At 40.6% G+C, this 19,644-nt stretch overlaps 1 protein-coding gene across 1 annotated transcript in view; it reads right to left on the bottom strand.

Annotated features, from left to right (window-relative positions):
* Positions 1 to 19,644, bottom strand: part of COL4A6 (collagen type IV alpha 6 chain) — a 120,884-nt gene that overhangs the window by 77,675 nt on the left and 23,565 nt on the right. Inside the window, exon 3 of the mRNA XM_057404745.1 lies at positions 936 to 1,019. Within this exon, the coding sequence (XP_057260728.1) occupies positions 936 to 1,019 (84 nt within the window). The remainder of the gene's footprint in view (positions 1 to 935; positions 1,020 to 19,644) is intronic.

Here is a 19,644-nt window from a genome sequence, read left to right as displayed (position 1 = left end):
AGTGACACTGAAACACACAGAGAAAAATAATCAGGACTGCTTGTGTTTAAATAAGATTTAATTTCTTTTATTTTGCCCTTAGAGGATGACTTTTCAATATGATTTCACCAAAAATCACTGCTTTATTAAACAAGACAATTAGCATATTTCCCTTCTCCTCAAGTCCTTCCATGTTAATTCTTCAAGCACCTACAATGCACCTCCTTTCATCTCCATAAAACTTAAACCCATAAGATTCAATTTGATAACTGTTAAAATACTTTAGAGTCCTTAAAAGAAAAAATCAAGTACATGGTATCTGGACCAAAATTAACATTGTAATTGAAGGCAGAGTCAAATCAGCAGCCCTGCATTACCCTAAGATAGGAAATAGCCAGCTGCATTTAGCTAAAATATTTATAACCTTCTCATAAAATCCAAATAAATTAAAGATTTTCACAGAAAACTTACTTAAACATTTGGTTTCTTCAAATGCAGACTTCAGAGAGCAGCTTTAGCTAAACAAAAGACTCTCTCAAAGGGAAATGCTTAGATTCATTCAGAGTTATTGTTCCTTCACAAACAAATGCTAAAGTCAAAAACAGTTCAACAAACAAAGGACTGAGCAAAATCTGTACTGGAAGCCCATACTATTCTAATTTTCCTTTTTAATTACTGTAATCTGCTTAAAAGCCATCTGACTTTCTTGAGCTAGGGCTCAGATACACAAAGAAATGCAGTTCCATTGAAGACTCACTGCAAAGGCAGCAATCTGTAAAACTTTAGAGCAGCTTTGGCCAGGGACATTTGAAATGCAGCTGGTCTCCATCATTCCTCTTGCTTCATGAGGTCATTAGATTAAGAATTATACATATTAGCTTAGAGTTTATTTATTTATTTATAAAAAGGTTGATAAGAGACACAAGGACAAATTGTATTAGTGAAAACAAACTCACCCGCGCACCCTTCTCTGGGAAACATTTGCATCCAGCGCTGCAATCACGGCCCCCACAGGGCCCACTGTAAGACTTCTTCCCACCCTGTTAAAGAGTAAAAAAGAAGAAAATTTAATGTCATAGCTATTTGCCAGCTGAAGACCTTGAATTGAAACCTTTCGTTTCAGCACTTTCCACGTACATCACATCTGTCATGTGAATTTACTGGGAAGTAAGTGGCAAAATATATAATTACATTTTAGGTTCTCTATAATTGGGTCATTTTCAGAATCACCAAACAGACAGAAAGAGCTGGTTTAGAAATCTTTTGAGGACAAGTGAGTTTGCATAAGTTGGTGTTATTCTGCAAGGTGATGAGTGCCTTCTAAGGCTACCAAACCCCATAAAACTAGACGATGTTTTGGGATGCTCGGTACAGTATTAACTAGGATCACAATCGATAATCAGAACTTGGGCCTCAGCCATCCTGCATACTGCGTTTCTCTACATCAGTGAGAACTACCAAGACAAATTTTAACTTAATGATCCTCACATTTCTAAGAGCAAGAAGCTGCACCCCCTGAACGTAAGAATAGAGAAATTCCTGAATGAGACAACATGGCATGTTAAACTAAGAATAGACGTGCACAGAAGATAGAAGGAAAGCACCATGGACTTGGATGTAATCTGAAAATACATTCTGAATTTGCTGTACTAGCATTAGTTATTTCAAGGCTAATTACAACATTTATGGAAATCTGAAGTCCCCATATCATAAACTTAATTCCCAGCTAATACAGACTGTGCCAGTGCATGGAAGTCAGCTACATGAGCTTACTTCAGAGATTTTGACCCACTCCCTCCCACAGTCAACAGGCTTGAAGTCCTGGGATAGCAAAACCCCTGCAACCTATGGACAACATCGTAACAGGCTTGGAGAAAAGCTCAATTTAGCACTGCAATTCAGCCTCACACCTCTCTAAGGAACACTGCCAAGTGTGCTCAGGTACAGTCCCTAGGGTTTGGAACTCTGAAAGGAATAGACATTTAAGTACTCCTATCAAGGTGACCAAACTAATGGCAGAAACAAGTCGAGACTGGAAATGGACGTTTCCTTACTAAAAGCACCCACAGAAAATATTTTAAAAGCCTTTAAAATTTCCTGACATCTGTCAGTGAGGAACGTGACAAATGAAAAGCAATTCGGGCAAGTTCCTCATGTACTTCTGAACTGCTTTGCATTAGCCTTCTCAAAGTAACTAGTCGGATATCACTTGATGAGTTTTCTGCTCAATGTACATAAAAATCCCTCCGTGCACCCTGGTGTTTGCACTGTTTTGCTAAATCAAATGCCTCTGGTTTTAAGGCAGCATAGAACAAACAGACACCAACAAAAAGCCTTAAATCCAATCTTCCATACTTCCCTAGCCTGAAGGGAACATTATCTCTTGCTGCAAAATAGTCATAACAACCTTCAAGGGATTCTAAGAAGCATTAAATATTAAAAAAAAAAAAACAAGCAAGCAGTACTTTTGCAGACTTTTTGGCAGCTGTGTTCAGATGAGATCCCATTAGATATGGGGCTTTTGGACTACCTAGGCAGAACAAAGAAGAGGAGAAAAATTGTATTTAGAGATGATATAATAGACTGTAAGAGCATCTCCAAACCGTCTGCTCACAAGGAATGCTCAGCACGAACTTGAGTCAGCAATGGTACCTTGGCAACAGCTCACTATATAAAAACTGGTCCCTATCTTAACAGACATACTGCTGAGAGGTCATTCCTGACCACAGGTATTAAGATTTTAGGATCTGGTCGCAAGGTGACTGAAGAGTGAATTGCACCAAGGCACACCTTTTGCTGTGATTATATGCATATTTAGCAGTGGAAATTTGGACTCACTGCTAGCCAATGTACACCTCTATTCCTGACACTTAACCTTACATTTACACTCTTAGCAGAGAGCATCATGCCTCCAGGCAATCAGATTATGCCTTCCCAAACATTTATTCAACTTTAAATAATTCAAAGATTTGTACTTCCAATTAATATTTCCTCCAGATCATTCTTTGTTCCAACAGCCATTTGCATAAGCCTTTGGGTCCCATGGCTCGGTTTATTCTGCTTGCCTCCTAAGAGTGAGTAGAGGCAAAGAAACTTCATTTCCTCACAGGTCTGGATTCCTTTAGGCTCACTGCATCGCAGTAGTTGCTATCTCAGAGCACTGAGGCTGACCTTGTTAGAAATCCCCCATCTCTGGTGGCAAATGGGTCCTTCCCAGTGGCAGAAGACTGGACAAAACCCAAGGATTCTTTCCATCCCCACTGCTCACAGTTAGCTAATATGGTTCTAGTCAAAATTCCCCAAAGTCAAAAGAAATCTTTCCACTGAGTTTATTGGAAGCTGGATGAAACTCTCACTGAGGTTTATTAGAAACTGAAAATATGTCCCTCTTTTGAGCAAAACTGTGTTCACAATGTATTTCCAACTTTCTTTTAACAGCACGGAGTCATTTTGCCCACTTGTGAATGAAAGCATTTGGAAAGGAAGCAAACCAAAGCCAGTTGGCTCCAAACCAGGTGTTACATGTCCTAAGTACTTTATTTAGGGGAAGTAGCTGACATCAGACACTCAAGAGCTACTTAAATAGCAAACAGCCATCTGCATAATATTTAGGAATACAAGTCTAAAGGCTTCACATAAGATTCTAGACCACAGTGCTCTCTTCTGAAAAGGTACAGTATGTTTTTCCATTCCAATGTATGAATGCGCAGGTCACCTGAACATTTATAGATTGTCATCTGAACACAAGCATGGGCCCTTCATATTTGTTCTCTGTATGCATGGAATAGATTTTTCCAGCTGCTGTGAGATATGTTTCAGATTGAAGAATATGGCTTCTCAGAAACAATAAGAACTAAAGAAAGAAGGGTACTAGTTATAGTGGTAAGCACTACCATTATAGCAGAAATGAATTAAACTATTGCAATTCCATTGGCTAGAAGTAGACCAAGGTTTTCAAAGCAGAAAACATGACCATAAAATAGCAACACTGTTAAAAAAAAAATACATTCTCTGAGATATAAATAACCGTAATTAAACTGAGTAACACATACTGATTTTAACTGAGTTATTTCAGGCTTCCACAAGAATAACGAGTATTATACTGCAGGAAAAAAAAACATTTTGTTTACGAAGTATTGATACGAGTGAGAAACTATTCTGAAAAAGGCATTTAAAAATAAGAACCAATGTAAGGACAAATTTCCTCTCCTGCTTCTGGTGTACCTCCATCAAGCATTTATGCACAGCTGATTCATTCAGATGGAGTGCCATTCCGATCTTTCCATTGACTTCAGCTTATTCTGGAATGAAGCCAAAGAGAGTAAAGAAACCTAACAGCTGTGATGCCATAAGAGGTGTCCAGGCTCACATTCATTCCAGCCTCTCTAGAGCAACACACAGGACCATGGAAAAGCTGCAAATGATCCAGAAGACCTTACCTGCACATGCAAAGAGAATTGTACCTGCAGCACAAGCACAAGTAAATGAACTAGCACAGGATTTTGGTGGGAGATTTCCAGAAGCACAGCTCAGGTGAATGAACTGAGGCTCAATTTTGTCTTAAAACTTCTGCTCTGTATTAAAGGGTCAGCTGCAGACTCGACATGCTCTGGCTGAAGACAATGATTTCAATCAGCTAGGAGGGTGAACCCACAGCAGCAGAGAAATGTGAGCAAGGCATGTCTGGGGAAAGGCCAGCAGAAAGGTTAAAAACATCGTCTTTAACGTGAGGTTAAAGTAGCAGAGGTGATAATGGGAAAATAAATCAGAAGCTTTTGGAAAAGAAAGGATTTGAAGGAATGCCAGCATGCAAAAACTGGAGCACATACACCGAAAGAAGAGCATGTCTGTGATAAGTGGAAAAAATGATGACGACAAAAAGAAGTGGATGATGATAAAACAGAGAGTGAAAGAATCTCACACTTGCGTGAAGAGATATGGCAAGAATGAAACTTTTTTCCAAGACTTATTTCCAGTAACTTCGCAAATCCAGCTAAGGACTATTCCAGTCCAGAGCAAAATCCTAACGTGAAACTTCATTATCTAAAGCTGGACACAGAACAGAATGAAAACCTCTGGATACTTCAAATAAACATCTTTTATATGGTTCAGGATCCTGTTATCTGCTGATGACTAACAGAGAAGTTGTATTTATACCACCAGACATTCAGACAGTCTTGTAAAATGACACAGTGAGAAAGACTAATGAAACATCTCTGTCTACTTCATAAGCTATGCAATGCTGCTGTGTTAACCTTACTCTTTTTAGCCCTCATGGCCTTTAGGAACAAAATTCATTACAACATTTTCTTTATCTATTATTCTTTTAGTCGCTGAATTACAGAATTTAAAGCCCAATTCTAAAACCACTTATCCATATGTTCAACTCCTCCCTCTGAAATCAGCAGATGCTAGTTCGCTGTGCATGTGTTAATACGTCATTGCCTTACTGACATGAAAGAGCTTCTTCAAGGCTAAAACTGACAAAGCAGGAACCACAGCCACCTCTGCACTCAGAAATGTCAGTGTGACCCATCAAAGACAGCATAACATGATGCAGCAAATGGATTCAGTAATTCTTCCCAACATGAGGTGTCATGGAGCAGAAATAAACTGACAGTCTTGCCAGTTAGACTGTATGGAAGCAGTTGCTGGGATTTGTTTGGCAGTGAAATACAGAACAGGTGAGAATAAAATCAATCACGTCAGCAAAGCATCCGATAGAATTAAAATGCAAACACATTTTTCCCAGGAAGAACATCAAGAACCTGAACTCAATTCAACTCTGTCCTTAGTGAGGTTCCCCAAACCTTGACTTGCCCTGTCTGGTCTGGTTTCTTAAATAGTATTAAGAGCTAGGTCAAGGTTAGGAAGTAATAGTAGGAATGTTTTTCAGACTGTAGGGTTGGGTAAACAATAGAAGCAGCACATGAAGAGTAAGTCCCAAGTAACTGCCAAAACAGAAGCCTCTGAGCAAACTGCCTCACCTGACACATCCGAGGGACTCATCTTTCTCAGGCCACACCATCATACTACATCATAGCTGTACACCCAATCCAAGAGAAATAGTGAGCAGAGATTTGAATACAGCTCTGAACAGCTCCATCTTCTAATATGTTTCAGTTTTGTTGCTAGGATTGCACAAAGCTGTAGATGCTTTTTCCCGAGCAGTCTATCGGTCACTGAACACCTAGTTAAATCCAGACAGTTTATTTACAGCTTACATGAGCAAGGACACAACACAAAGCCACAAGCTTATCTTTTACTGCACAAAAGGACTTTCAAATGGTGCTATTAAACGTGAATTTGCAGCTAAGATACTAATTCATTTCAGGGTTCACCGACTTCTTTGGTTAACCAATGTACTCACATACTGTCTTTCATTGCATAGAGCTGGCAAACATCTTCACAGGCAGCTGAGACTAAATGATAGTTACTAATAGAACCCAATCCTCCTCCAATTCAGTGACATGTAAGGTTACAAAACCTGAAGGAAATCCTGGCCTAGAGGAATTAATGGCAAATTCTGACTGAAGCAAACCCAGTCCCATCCTCCCTCCCTGCTCTTACTCCTGCCAGTGAGACAGGAGTGCTGTTGCACTGAAAAACAGATTTAAAACAAAATGAACAGTAAAGGTCAATTCTTCCACTTTATACACGCAGCAAAAATGAAGTGATGTCTTTCAAACTACTCTCAGGTTTTGAGGACATGTGCATTTCCTATCGGGTGGAATTCAGCAATAGAGTTTGCAGACTTTTTATTCACGGAGGTAATTCTCAGTCACACCAGCAATGTGATCAATTTCTACAAATGGAAACTTTAAAGGATCTCCAAAGCCCAAACTCACCTCTGACAGCGGCCAAGTACGCTATTTATTACATCTGGGGCATACAAATGACCACAAACCTCATTATATGTGTTAGTACTTTAGAAAATTCATAAGCAGAGAACAAGTGATTACCTGGTCTGAAAACATGAGTAATAAAATTCCAAATAGCTCCATGTGGTTTAGAAAACCGAAAGCTTTATCTTTGCAGCTACACAGAAGGAATGTTTCTTTCCTCAGGTCTGCCAAGGTCTCTGTTACTGGCTAGAAAGTCACCAGCATCATCTATGTTTCAACCTGGTCTCCCCAGCCTGCAAGGCTTGCCAGTGCCCAGACTTCATGTATCATACAGCTACACCAGCAACAACCCGAGTAGCCCGTGCGCTGGACCAGCAGCTTCATATCTGAGCAATAAGCATTCGTCAATCTTAAAATCCTCAGGATTACAGCAAGTATTATAAAACATTATACACCACCCTCATGTCTTAAAAGACTTTAGAAACTAAGAAAGTTTCCTGATCTTTAGGATCCTGTCAGAGAAGGTTGCTCTTCTAAAGCAACAACCCCATCACCACGTCCTATTAGACCATTTATAACCTTTAATACATAACAAATTTGCGTAAAAGCTTTACTTATTTTTTGTTTCTCCTGCTCGTTGAAACTCACAGTGTATTCCTTAAGAGATGAAATGCAGCCAGGCATAAAGAATGTGTATGTGGCTGTAGGCAGTACCCACACAGCCATGAAAGTGAACCTCTGTTAGAGGCCATGCTGTGGCTGGGAGGGCTGAGGTGCCCAAGGAAAAGAGGTTTTCATTCCCTGCACCCTGTGGAGTGGAAGTTCTCTGCATTAACTTCACAAAACGCCAGTGCAAAGGCAGCAGAGAGATATCCATGCGATCCATTATCATGCAAATACAGCAGCGCTAACAACAGGGACCAGCAGAATTACTGCATCCTGCTGCAGTGAAAAATGCTTGTAGAGAACACATGGTGTCACCTCAGAGAAAAAGAAATGCACAGTCAGCTGGTTTTAACTTAAAAAGAAGCTGCCACTGGTGGTTTTAAGCATCCCAAAAGGGGTCCATTTGAGACACACATGAAACTTATAAAAAAGTGATTTTCAAGACGCATTCACATACTTTTGAAGCACGTAACACTGAAAAGCACTAAGGATACTGGCAAAGAATCTTCTGTCTTTACATTACTGTCTATCAAAGCTAGGGATATGCCAGAAGAAAAAACACCGCTCCAGTTCTGCAGCCACACAGAGCTGTAAGTTATAGAACCTAAAGTAGTGATTCAAAAGTGAGATATAACTGTGTTATTTATACCATTTAGCACAACTATTTACCAAGTTTGTACCTGCCCAACAGCTTTCTAAGCCTCACAGAACTCTATCATAGCCCTCTGGCTAAATCTAACACGCATTGCCAACTGGTGCAGGTATTTCTTGTACTTAAGTTGCTGAACCGATTACCATTTAGGATACTAAAACCCAAGCTGCCAGATAGCTGGATATGATAAAACCATCAGTGATGTTGTCGTCGGAGGTGGGCCTTACGATCAGTACGTGTTGTGCAGTGTATGTAGATGATGCATAGCACCATGAACCAACCCAAGCCTTTCTAAACACCATAAGTAAATCAATTAAGTCTTAAAACCCCCAAATTACTCACAACAGACAAGGTGCACTCTTTCATCAAACAATACATTTTCAGACAGCTTCTCACTGTATCCTTAAATGTCCCTGTGATACACAGAAGATTTCACATAACCTCCCAGGTATGAATACAGCTTGGAACCAAATTTTCATGAACAGCTGCATTCGTTCATTGACTGAAAGGACAATGTGATTCCAGCTACTCTTCTGCTTCTGACAGTACCTTCCAAAAGCTGTGTAATAGATGAAACATGACCTTTTGCCCCCCAAAAAAACCCCTCATTAGTGCTTGTTTTTTCCTCCAAACTGCTGAAGTTTCCAGTGCTGCAGCCAGTTTTCAAGTTCCCTTATAGATATCACCCTCTCATACTAACATGGATCTTTTAGAGCCATCGTTAAAACAGTCTCATCTCTTCTAACAAGTTGCCAAAATGGGAACACAAACTTCAACAACTGTAAAGCATTTGCAAGCACTGTAATGTTTCACTTTCAAAAAGACATCCCAGGCAATTATAATCCTGCAGAAGACTCCACTGCAAAGTCACTAACCATGCCCTGTCACACACAATCCCGAGTTTTCTTTCTTTAAAGGGGGTGAAAAGTCCTGCATTCAGTATGTATTTTAAGGGCATTGCTTTCCAACAACAGCTGAGGTTTCCAAGTCTGCTTTTCTGTACTCAACATCTACACAGTTCTGCTGCATGAGAAGTCACTCATTGAAGACGTTTCCTCTAAATGGTATGAAGGGTTTGGGTTGGAAGACAAATGCTTTTCGTTCAACTGCAACAGAAATCAGAGAATAATAACTTGAGTAGTTTCATCCATTTCAACTAAACTGCTTGTCCAGAGGCTTCTATAAACAAAGTGAATACAACTGCTTGGATGTATTTTTATTACCTTTCTACAGTTTTGAATTCATTCCGGATACAGCTGGGTCAGTGGACAAGGATCAGCCCTGCAAGTGACTCAGCTCCTTCATCTTATTAACAGTTCTAAGAACTAGAAATACTAAAGGAGGAAAACGTTCACCAAAAGTCAAGGGGATGCTCACAGTGCTTATCAGCAACACATCTCAGAAGATAAACTGGAATGTGTCCATTGTGATTCATCCTCCAGTTTTATAGGTAATACAGACCACCCACTTGGAAAATATGGCAGCAATTCATTATTTGCATTTTATTTTCAAATGCATCATTCCTCAAAGCCATCTGTTAAAAAACATTTTGAAATTAAATTTTCAGAGCTGATAATCAAATGGCAAAGCCCAAGGAAAACACTGGTAGAAACTGGCTGTGATTTTGGTGATGCTCTTAGGAAAACGCTGATGGATTAAGAAGCAAGGGAGGGAGCTGTACCTGACCTTTCAGTCCAAAGCTAACTACCAATCTTCTGTGTACCCTTTGGATTTGAGTCAGAGATTACAAAAATATAACTCTGATGTAACTGCTTACTCCAATGGAGTTACACTAGGGGTCAATATAGCTTTGGGTGTAGGAGACAGCTGGTATGAGGATGCTTGATCTGCCTCCTGGGGAGACAGCGGAGTGGGATGAGCACAAGGAAACACATAACTACGAACATGAGTGGACCTAGTAACACAAGTGGCTTTTAAGCCACCTCTGCACTCAAGACAATGTGGCCTGCAGGCTGAGCTGACTCAGCCAGCACCAAAACACTACCTACAGAGATGGAAGTTGTAAACTAGGAGCTGCAGCCGGTTAAGCCATCACTGCACTTGAATAAACACATGCACTGATTCTAGTCAGGCTCCTTTTCCTTTGCTATTCAGTTTGCATCCTTCGAGAGAGTGTCAAAGTACAACTTGTGTAACCATCCCTTCCTGAAGGCATCACCAATCCTGTGCAGAGGAACACTGTTGGTTTCAATTCTTTTCATTCCAGTTTCTTCCATTAAATCCTCTCCAAACAGAATAAACCAACTAGTAGCAAAAGAAACTGACAAAATTCCCCTAGTTCTGCTTTGTTCCGACTTTGTGCACACACAGCACACAGATCAGCAGTATTCTGAATGTCTTTAATATTACTTTATTTCCCTAATGAAAACATTACCTTCCCAAAAGCAAAGCTCAACATTGCCATACACTGTTAAATATATCTTTAGTGAAATAAAGTAAAAATTGAAAGATTCAATTCCCCAGTGCACTAAGGTCCATGCTTCATTCTGATGACTCCACTGAGACCAAAGAACATAAGTGAACATCTAATTAACAGAAATCAACTTAGGCACACCGTGCCTTTGCTCAGGGAAGGTCTCAGGATATCCACTTCCACCTGAGCATAGAGCAATCCTGCAAAAAACAGAGTCTGTAGTATCTCTTTTTCTTGCACAGAAGATGAGAGCAGCCTCGGTTTGCTCAGCTCCCATGATGGTTCCCCTCAGACCAAAGCAGTATCACTGCCTGCCCTTCCCTGGTAGGGATCACTCTGAACATGACATGGAAAGAAAACCAAATTGCACTATTGCCTCCTAGGAATAACGAACTTGAGAAAGACAAAAATACTAGGTAACAGAAGCAGTGTTAGTCCAAAACATAGGGATGGAAGTGTGTGGAACTCACTCTTTTATCTGACACTTGCATTTTAAATAAATATGCCACTTAGCTTTTAGCTGGAATGTGGCACATGGGTTTTTGTGATCAGCCCAAAGAACAAAATAAGCTGTTTAGAACATTCCAGATTCCTTCTTTATCAGGATCAGGAAAAGGCTGCCCTCAGCACTGAATACTCAGGTATGCACATTTCCATATACATTCAAAATACCTAGACAGCTACTTTTCTCCACAGCAAAGTGATGAAAATAATCCTGATTTAGTCATATTTTTATGCCACTAGTATTTCCAGAGTACTGACACTGAAAACCTCCTGTATCCCTCCCCATGACAGTACGTAATAAAAATGCCTGGGGCTACCTTCAACAACCACATTATTTTGACATATAATTCTTTACACAAAATTCCATTATTTTAGGGAAGGAATGCGAGCACTCCTGTTAGTAACTACAGCAGGGCTTCCAAATCTGCACTAAGCAGTCTAGCACAGAGCCCTGCACTTGACTTCCTTGTCACGTTATCAATAGATGCTGATTAAGAGACACTTATGGCCTGTTCTTAATGGCGAGAGGCCTGTAGTTTTGAAAATTAAAATGAGGGATTAAGACCTGGCTTTACTTTTAACAAATGTTCCTGTAACAGGAAACTATTGCTGCTGGCAGTGTGTCATAAATAATGGGAATTATACACAGATGAGTTGGGCATTTCCATTTTATAGATAAACAGTTAGCCTGTATCCCAAATTAATGATTACAACTGTGGCACTTCTCTGCTCAGGTTACTAATACACCTACCCCAGACGAGATTTCTAAAAGAGGATGGCACACGTCAGCTGCAGACAGGGAGGACCCAACTAAGAACCGCTCCCATGTGCAGAAGTGGTTTCATTAGCAAAGCATTATGGCCCACAGGCATAAGGTTTAGCCAGCTTTTCCAGTTCACTTCCACTATCTAAACCAAGTTCAGTCATTCTTCTTATTGGGATGGGACAGATAAACAACTTAGCCAGCTCACTTTCTCCCAACCTCTCATCCCAATTTTTAAACAGAGGATCTGTATCACAAAAGGGCCAAAATGCCCCAAAAGCTGAAAGTCTATATAATCCCAGTCTATATAAATAAAAACATATGCAGCCATCTCCTGCTAGGAGGTGTCCCTGCCCATGGCAGGGGGTTGGAACTACATGATCTTGAGGTCCTTTCCAACCCAAACCATTCTATGATTCTATGATTCTAAGACTACCTGTTACAGGACCAACATGATTAACTCTTTAACCTCTGTTTCCATAGCTTCACCACTTTGCTTTCTTTCCCCATTCATTTACTCTCTATTAACCCTGTACTCTGTGACCCTGCAAATATGAGCTGGCTTGTACCTGGATACCTCCTCATTGATATCTCTAGGGGTTTTGTCATTGACTGAAATAAGAATAGACAAAACCCATGCACACAGCACAGTGAGGCGGCCCACTGCATCATGTTCACCAAGGCTTATTACATAAACTCTGGAAAGTACCAAGCACATTGCATGTTCTTGGTTAATGAAATGGCAAAAAGAAACTAGGGAATCACTTTGTACTTCACCAACAAAACACTTCAAAGAGTATTATCATTGAGAAATTGCTGTCCTTTGGGGGAAAAAAGAGGTCTTCTACTTTTATGCTTGTCCTGGAGACTGCACAATGGTCCCTTGTTGTTAACTAACATTTGGACACCGTAATAGTAAGCATAATCAAGAAAAATGGTTTTGGTTTTTTTTTTGTTGTTGGTCTTTGGAGCTGCTCCTCCATCCTCCATGCTATTTCTAGTATACTATTTCTGTTTTCAGGGAGTGGACTTATCAAGTCAGAACATGCTTTTCTCACAGGAACTTGTAACTGTTGACTCTTGGCTGCTAACTACTTTGCCATCTTGATTTGGTCATTTACCCTTCAGCAGAAGGCAAGATGCCACTATGTCAGCTGTACCATCTACAAATGTATTGCACTAGCGTAAATGCCAGTGAAAAATCAGCTCCTTTCTGTTGAAATAAAAACAACGAATGATGCATATAGTATGTCCTTAAAACTGTATATACTTCTGTATGCACTCCAAACTGAGCAAACACACTAAAAACAATAAAAGGGTAAAATCAGACTTGCTCTTCCATAGCCCTACAACTCTGCAAAAGAGAAGTTTCATAAAAGGCCCATCCAAGCAGCAAATGCAGTCTAAATGCCCTCTGAAGTACAAAGGCTTCCCAGTTAGTGTCTAACAGAGGATAAATCAGTTGGCAATTAAGAATTTTCCAATACTATAAAACTATCAGAATTCCAAAAAGCAACCAACAGGCGGAAAATCAGGAAAACTAAGTTATGTTAAAAAAAAACCCAAGAGTATGCAATTGAGATGATATATCACCATGCAAGCAGGGCCACATAACTAAACATGGATTTATGCAACTTCCCTCTTCTAGCCACTGTTGTAGACAGTGACTTTGATGAGCCCTCTTATCGTACGGATGATAATAACCATGTGTTTCTAAGCACACCTTATCTGTAAGCACATTTATCTCAAAGCCCTCCACAAACACAGTGGTGGTCCTGCAAAGCATTATTCAAACAAGCCACCTCAGGGAGGAGACAGGGAGGGCAAAAATTTTATCTCCTGGCAATACTACATTTCAGGCATTGTTTTCATTCCACGTGGAACAAAGGTTAGGAAAAAAAATCCTGAAAATTTTGCCTTTTCAGGATAAAATCAAATGGATGCTTTTAACATTGGGATAAGAACTCTGGTCACACCTTTCATACTCTGCAGCATGTGAAACCTGGATGCCCAGGCTGCTGGGAAGACAGAAAAGCAGCCAGAGACCAGGTGGGTTTTCTATAGAGAAACTTCCTTCCCAGCATCCTCCCACATCAACAGATTCCTTGGCCTTTCAAGTTTTATCTGAGCAGCATTCCCAGTGAAAAGGAGCTTTTTCAAACCCATGGTGGCAAATAAAACAACCATCAGTTGGAAGCAAGCAAAAGCAAGCGTATCATTCCCAAACACAGACAAAAATGGAAAGGCTGAAAGTGTGCAGGAAGGAGAAAGAGCACAGTCCCTGAAGAATACCAAAGGGCTGGAGGACACAGGGCTGAGGATTTGAGACTTAACTAACAGAGAAAACCCCTTTCAAATTCTACCCCCCCATTGGAAACAGAGCTATGGCCAAGTCTACTTGCTCCCTATCCCCCCCCCTCATTTCTGGCTTCGAGAGAGTCAGCTCCTGCCTTCTTCCCAGTTACCCTGCCCTAGCTTTGCTTTCATACAACAGCTTTGTGAGGACCTGATCCTGGGCCCTGGAAATTCAAAGAAGGGGACAAGCCAAATTTGCAAAGGCACCTCTAAATGAAAGTGTGTTTTTCTGCACTTGTTTCTGATCTATAAAGCAACAATGGCAGAGCCCCCAAAAAAGGTTCCAGGACCCTCTCTTTGAGCCTGGTTGGATGCATGTGACTGAACATATCACCACAGTCCACAATTCCAGCTGATGACTCAAGACTTTGAGGACTGTGATGTATCTAAGGAATCCAAGACGTTCAAGCAGCTAATAATTTTATTACTACAGAATAACTCCCCTTTCATCATACCTGCATACAGCACAATGTGCACAACAGGATGCTGTATTTAGTATTACAGCTGTTAGTTCAGACTGATTTTCTGGGCTTCCCTTCTCATTTCACTGAGGCTTTGCTTTTGCAAGAGAAGGCAAGCAAACTGTCCTTTCATGGTAAAACAACCCTTCTAGTAATTCAGCCAGTCCAGCCCTTCCCTGCAGTGCAGACCTGATTTGCTTAAGGATTCTTCTCCTGTCTACCCAGAGAGTACATTACTACATGGTTAAGCCAGATGTAAATCAGACAGTAACTTGAGAAGCCAAAAAAGGATGTGTTCCACATGTTAGAGAAGGCCATGGCCCTCATGCTAACTCCTCTTCATACTGACACTGATAAAGGAGAAGTGAGGAAGGGAGAAAACATAAACTGAGGCAAACTATAAAACGTCAAAGGAAATTTAAGCAGTTTCACTGTGTACCCATATATTTAATTTACTGTTTGGCCTATTTAATTTCAAGTAACACTTCTAAGCAGAGCAGATGTCTATTCATCAAGTGTGGATGTTGCGAACTTCTGCCAAGACAAAATGTACAAGCTCCATTACAGATAATCTTACCTGTCTGGAACAGGAAAAGACAGAATGCCTTTATACCATTTATCTAGATTAAAGAGATGGGAGGAGGTACAGCCTGATGCAGTATTTTGACAGGATGAGAGCATGCTTGCTGAGGAATAGGTACTGATTAAATCTGAGACAATGTGCGCCACAAACGTTTCTACTAAGGAAACCAAAAAAGGACAAAACATAGAACTGGCAGAATAAATGTATCGTTTTATTTACAAATATCTGATTTTTTTATGTGTATCTAGGTTACTAAGCAGACAATTAAGTTTAGAATGATATGTTACCAAACCAAATGTCACGGTTAGTTAGGACTGGATAAGGGAAGGAAAAACTGAGACAAAAGGAAACTATTTTTAGCAATAACTAGGAAAAATATCTTTTGAGACATCATTAACATAACTTCCAGATTGAAAACAACGTAAAGGATTAATGTAATCTTTTAATTTTCATTTATATAGATATATGTAACATTTTTTTAGAATTATTGTTTCTTGTATTACTTTCTATGTGTGTGGGGATGGAAAACCAGGCTTTAGTCTTCAGATAAGTCTTACAGACAAGAAAAGGCCTATCATGAGCATTTGCAACATCGACTTTTAGAGGTCTCATTTGTCACAGAATATGACACGAAATACGAAGAACTGTTTCTTCCAGTCTTTACTAAACCACGCAAAAGAAAATCTGTCATCAAACAGACTATCTACAAAATGAGATTGTGGAGTCTGATGCTATTTAGAACTGAAATGCCTACTTAATATAATCTCCAGAACTCTTTTTTGGCACAGGCATAGATCGTTATCGATAGGTGTGTGCCCTTGCGAGCAACTGTTGGAAACAGTGACATGTTAAAATGCTTATACCCTCTAATCCCCATATACCTACTGGGTACAGAACTGTCTAACTAAAGGCAGACTGCCTGGACTTCTCACACAGGTGGATGAGAAAAAGCAGCTCAGGAAGCGAGAGCAGCTAAAATGAAGTCTCAACCTGGACGTGGAGCATAAAGCTTTTTATTCAAATAGCAGTAACCACCATATTCAAAGTAAGTTCTGCTAAAAAAAAAACCCCAAAAGATTAAATAGAGTTAATACTCAGAAGGGACACTATCACAATGTATTACCTTACAGAATCAGTACCACCAAAAAACTCATCTTAAGCTTTCAAAATGTCCTGAGCTTCTTTGTTCTTAGCTGGCAGGCAGAGCATGATAGCGGACAACCTGCGCTACACCCAGCACCTCCCAGTGACACCAAAAGATGCTGTATATGCAGTGCAAAAAGCATACTACTAGAATATTCCTGGTAATTTAATATCCAACCTTGAACATCACCACTCAGAACAGCAACAGCAAACCCAGTAATTCATGAATAAACATAGAAGGAATAAAGATTAGTACTATAAGCAAAAAAAATCACCATCCAGTTGTGCAACATGCTGGTGAAGCACAGATGACTCTCCTCAGAAATTAACACCCACACTATTTCAAACAACTTGTTTTAAGGACTTGGCCAACTTTAGAAGCATTTCTTTTTGGCTACAAGCATCATAATAACATGACAAATATAAGCAGAAAGTCTAATGGAAGAACAAATAATTTTTCTCTATATTGGTTATTAATTCTTCCGTGGCTTTTTGTACAGCCTGCCTTTCTGTCCTATGTTCTTTTAGTGTGAAACTTTTGGACACAAAAATGGAAAAGAATACAGAAGTTAAACTGCAAAATAAGATAATAAAAAACCAAACAGGTGACAGAAAAGGACCAGACTTTCCAAGTTGCACTGCTTTAAGAAAGGACTAGTCCATTTTTTCCTTAGTTGGTAAACTGGATTCTAACCTTTACACTGGCTCTCATTGAAAAATACCATGGTTTGTGATGTGAAAGAACAGATGTTCTTAAAATACCAGACTCAGCTATTTCCATCTGATATCACTCACAGAGAAATGCCAAGAAGGGAACAGTTCTTACTGACACTGGGCCCACCAGGGATTAGCCCTACCAAGTGCCAAGCAACCTGTAGAGATTCTGTGAGACAAGAGCACACTCAGCAGTAGAAGAACTCTCTCAGGACCAATAGATAAGGCACCGATCAACACTGTTGAAAAATCACTATGTTTTACTGACCACCAGACTGATTCACACCTCTATCACCCAAGCCTATCATTCCCAGCACTGAACTCAACTAAGCAGCACTGCCAGACTTAAGCAGATTCATTCACATTGGTGCTACACTTCTTTTCCCAGTAGGCTGGTTTACTGGCTTGGTGCTGGCACCCCATCCCCAAATCATGCCACCCTATCTCTAAACTCTTCCAGACTGACAGGGAATGTGCATAGACTCATGAGTGGAATCACAGAACTCAGCCTGGGTCCAAGCAAAATTCCTTTAGCCCTTGCTCAACTTTGCCCAACCTGGCCACAGCCAGGATCAGCCTCCCAGCTCAAATACACATTATCAAGTGCTACAAAGTCACACCTTCAGTCATCTCGTACCATCTTCCAGTTTAATCCCTGTTTGAACTCCAATGTATCTTTAAGGAAATTATTCAACCTCCATTTGAATATCTGAACATCAAAGTCCTACAACAGGACTAGATGCAAAGTGGTCTGACTTTATCAAAATGTTTATCATTTCCTGTACAAAAGGTCAGCAAAAATTGGCCCACTGCCTCAAATTCCTCGAGTTCACTGAATCAGCTTTTTGGCAGAAAAACTATTCCACATAGACTTTTAAACACAGTTGTATTAGACAGGATGCTGGTATGTACGGGAAAAATATGTAAATGTATGCATAGGCTTTATTAACATCATCTTGCTTGTAACTGCATGGCCATTAATTACCATCAGAAGCACATGCTCCTTTTTCATCTAGGTAACTCCACAGAATTTAAAACCCCCAGCCGTACTCAGCGTTAACAGAGGTTTACTTGCTTTGCTTGTATTTAAGCCAACCAGCAGGTAAATCCATCAGCCTTTCTGTGTAAGAACAGCAGCTGGGAGTTAACATTTCTGGTTACCTGCCCTCCCTCTTTCAACCAGGGCTTATCCCAAGACTTTTATTTTCACTCCTCGTATTCCTCCATCTGGTTGATCACACAGGTCCTTCTCTGGCCTTCAGCCCAACCGAGGCCACTCACAAATCACCTGTGTTAATTTGCCAGAAGAGCTGCTGAGATTACAAGCAAGTATCATTCAGGAAGAAAAACGCTGGTTCCATGGCAACATGAAAGTCAATGAGCCCACCTTGAAACCTGGGAACAATGGCCCCTTTCAGACCAGGAGGCAGAGGGGAGGGACCGTGTCCTATTGAGATGCTGGGTTCTCTCAGATTAGTTGCCAGTGAGCAAGGGTTTTTTTTAAGGAGAAAAGGCACACCGTAGATTCGCCTTGCACAAGTTCATTTGGTTTTGGAGCCTGTTATTAAGACACTGTTGAATTTGCCACACACAACAACCCTGCCCCCAGAATCCCCAGCATACGGCCCAAGGAAAGCCACATTTCTTGCAGCCCTGCCAACTGATTGAGGGGATCCACACTTGCAACCAGGCTCACTTCAATTCTGATCCTACAGCTGCCAGGATAAAGGGGTGGCCTCCAGGATAATCTGGTATCCTAAAGAAGAAAATTTGGAGAAATTTTGTGTGAAAAAATCAGGAAATTTAGCATGAAAAGAAACTCTACCCGTGTGAACTGACAGAACACTTGAGACCTGCACTGAATTTCCCAACGCTCTGTCCTAGCCATCAGAACAGGCTTAGTAACATTTACACACACTGCAGTGTAGGAGAACATTTCAAGACTGTGGTTGCTCATGGCAGCCTGCCTTTGGGGTCTGATTTTATGTTTTATCACTGCTTTTCAAAGACATATCCTACATTCTCTTTATTTGCCTTGAGATGATCCAGCCTAGGAATGACCCAAGCATTAGTACCAGCATACTGTTTAACCAGCTCAAAAGCAGTAATGTAGTACGGGGTTCAAAATCATGGTTAAATACAACACTTTGCTCCCCAGTGAACCATTCATGGTTGCTTTTCAACTCCAGTTTCTCCTACTTACACAGTAAAAACTTAGTGGAGGGTGACACTGCACTCAGACAGTCTGAGAGGAAGGGATCTCAGTCCCACTGCTTAGAACAGGGAGTCTTGATGCTGGCATGTAGTAGAGACAGAGGAGAAACAACCCATGTCTGCCTTGCCAGCCTGCACTGAGCCTTGTTTCAGCAGTTCACTGACTGTAGACCCCAGGGAGCATCCATGACACTAAGTTCTGTGGGGTTCCATGTTCCACACCGTGGTAGCACTGGTCCTTTACCTCCTGCTTTGCCTCCTCATAGGCCTGCTCCAGCACCTCCTTCCTCTTTGGTTGTTGTCAGGCTTCTCAGGTGCTCAGTGACAGTGG

Source organism: Pezoporus wallicus, unplaced genomic scaffold (genome assembly GCF_028554395.1).
Source record: "Pezoporus wallicus isolate ANWC-B61680 ecotype Strahan unplaced genomic scaffold, APGP_CSIRO_Pwel_v1 contig_5104, whole genome shotgun sequence".
Classification (NCBI taxonomy): Eukaryota; Metazoa; Chordata; class Aves; order Psittaciformes; family Psittacidae; genus Pezoporus; species Pezoporus wallicus.
Note: the sequence above shows the minus strand (reverse complement) of the source record. Positions and strands in the feature narration are given on the sequence as shown.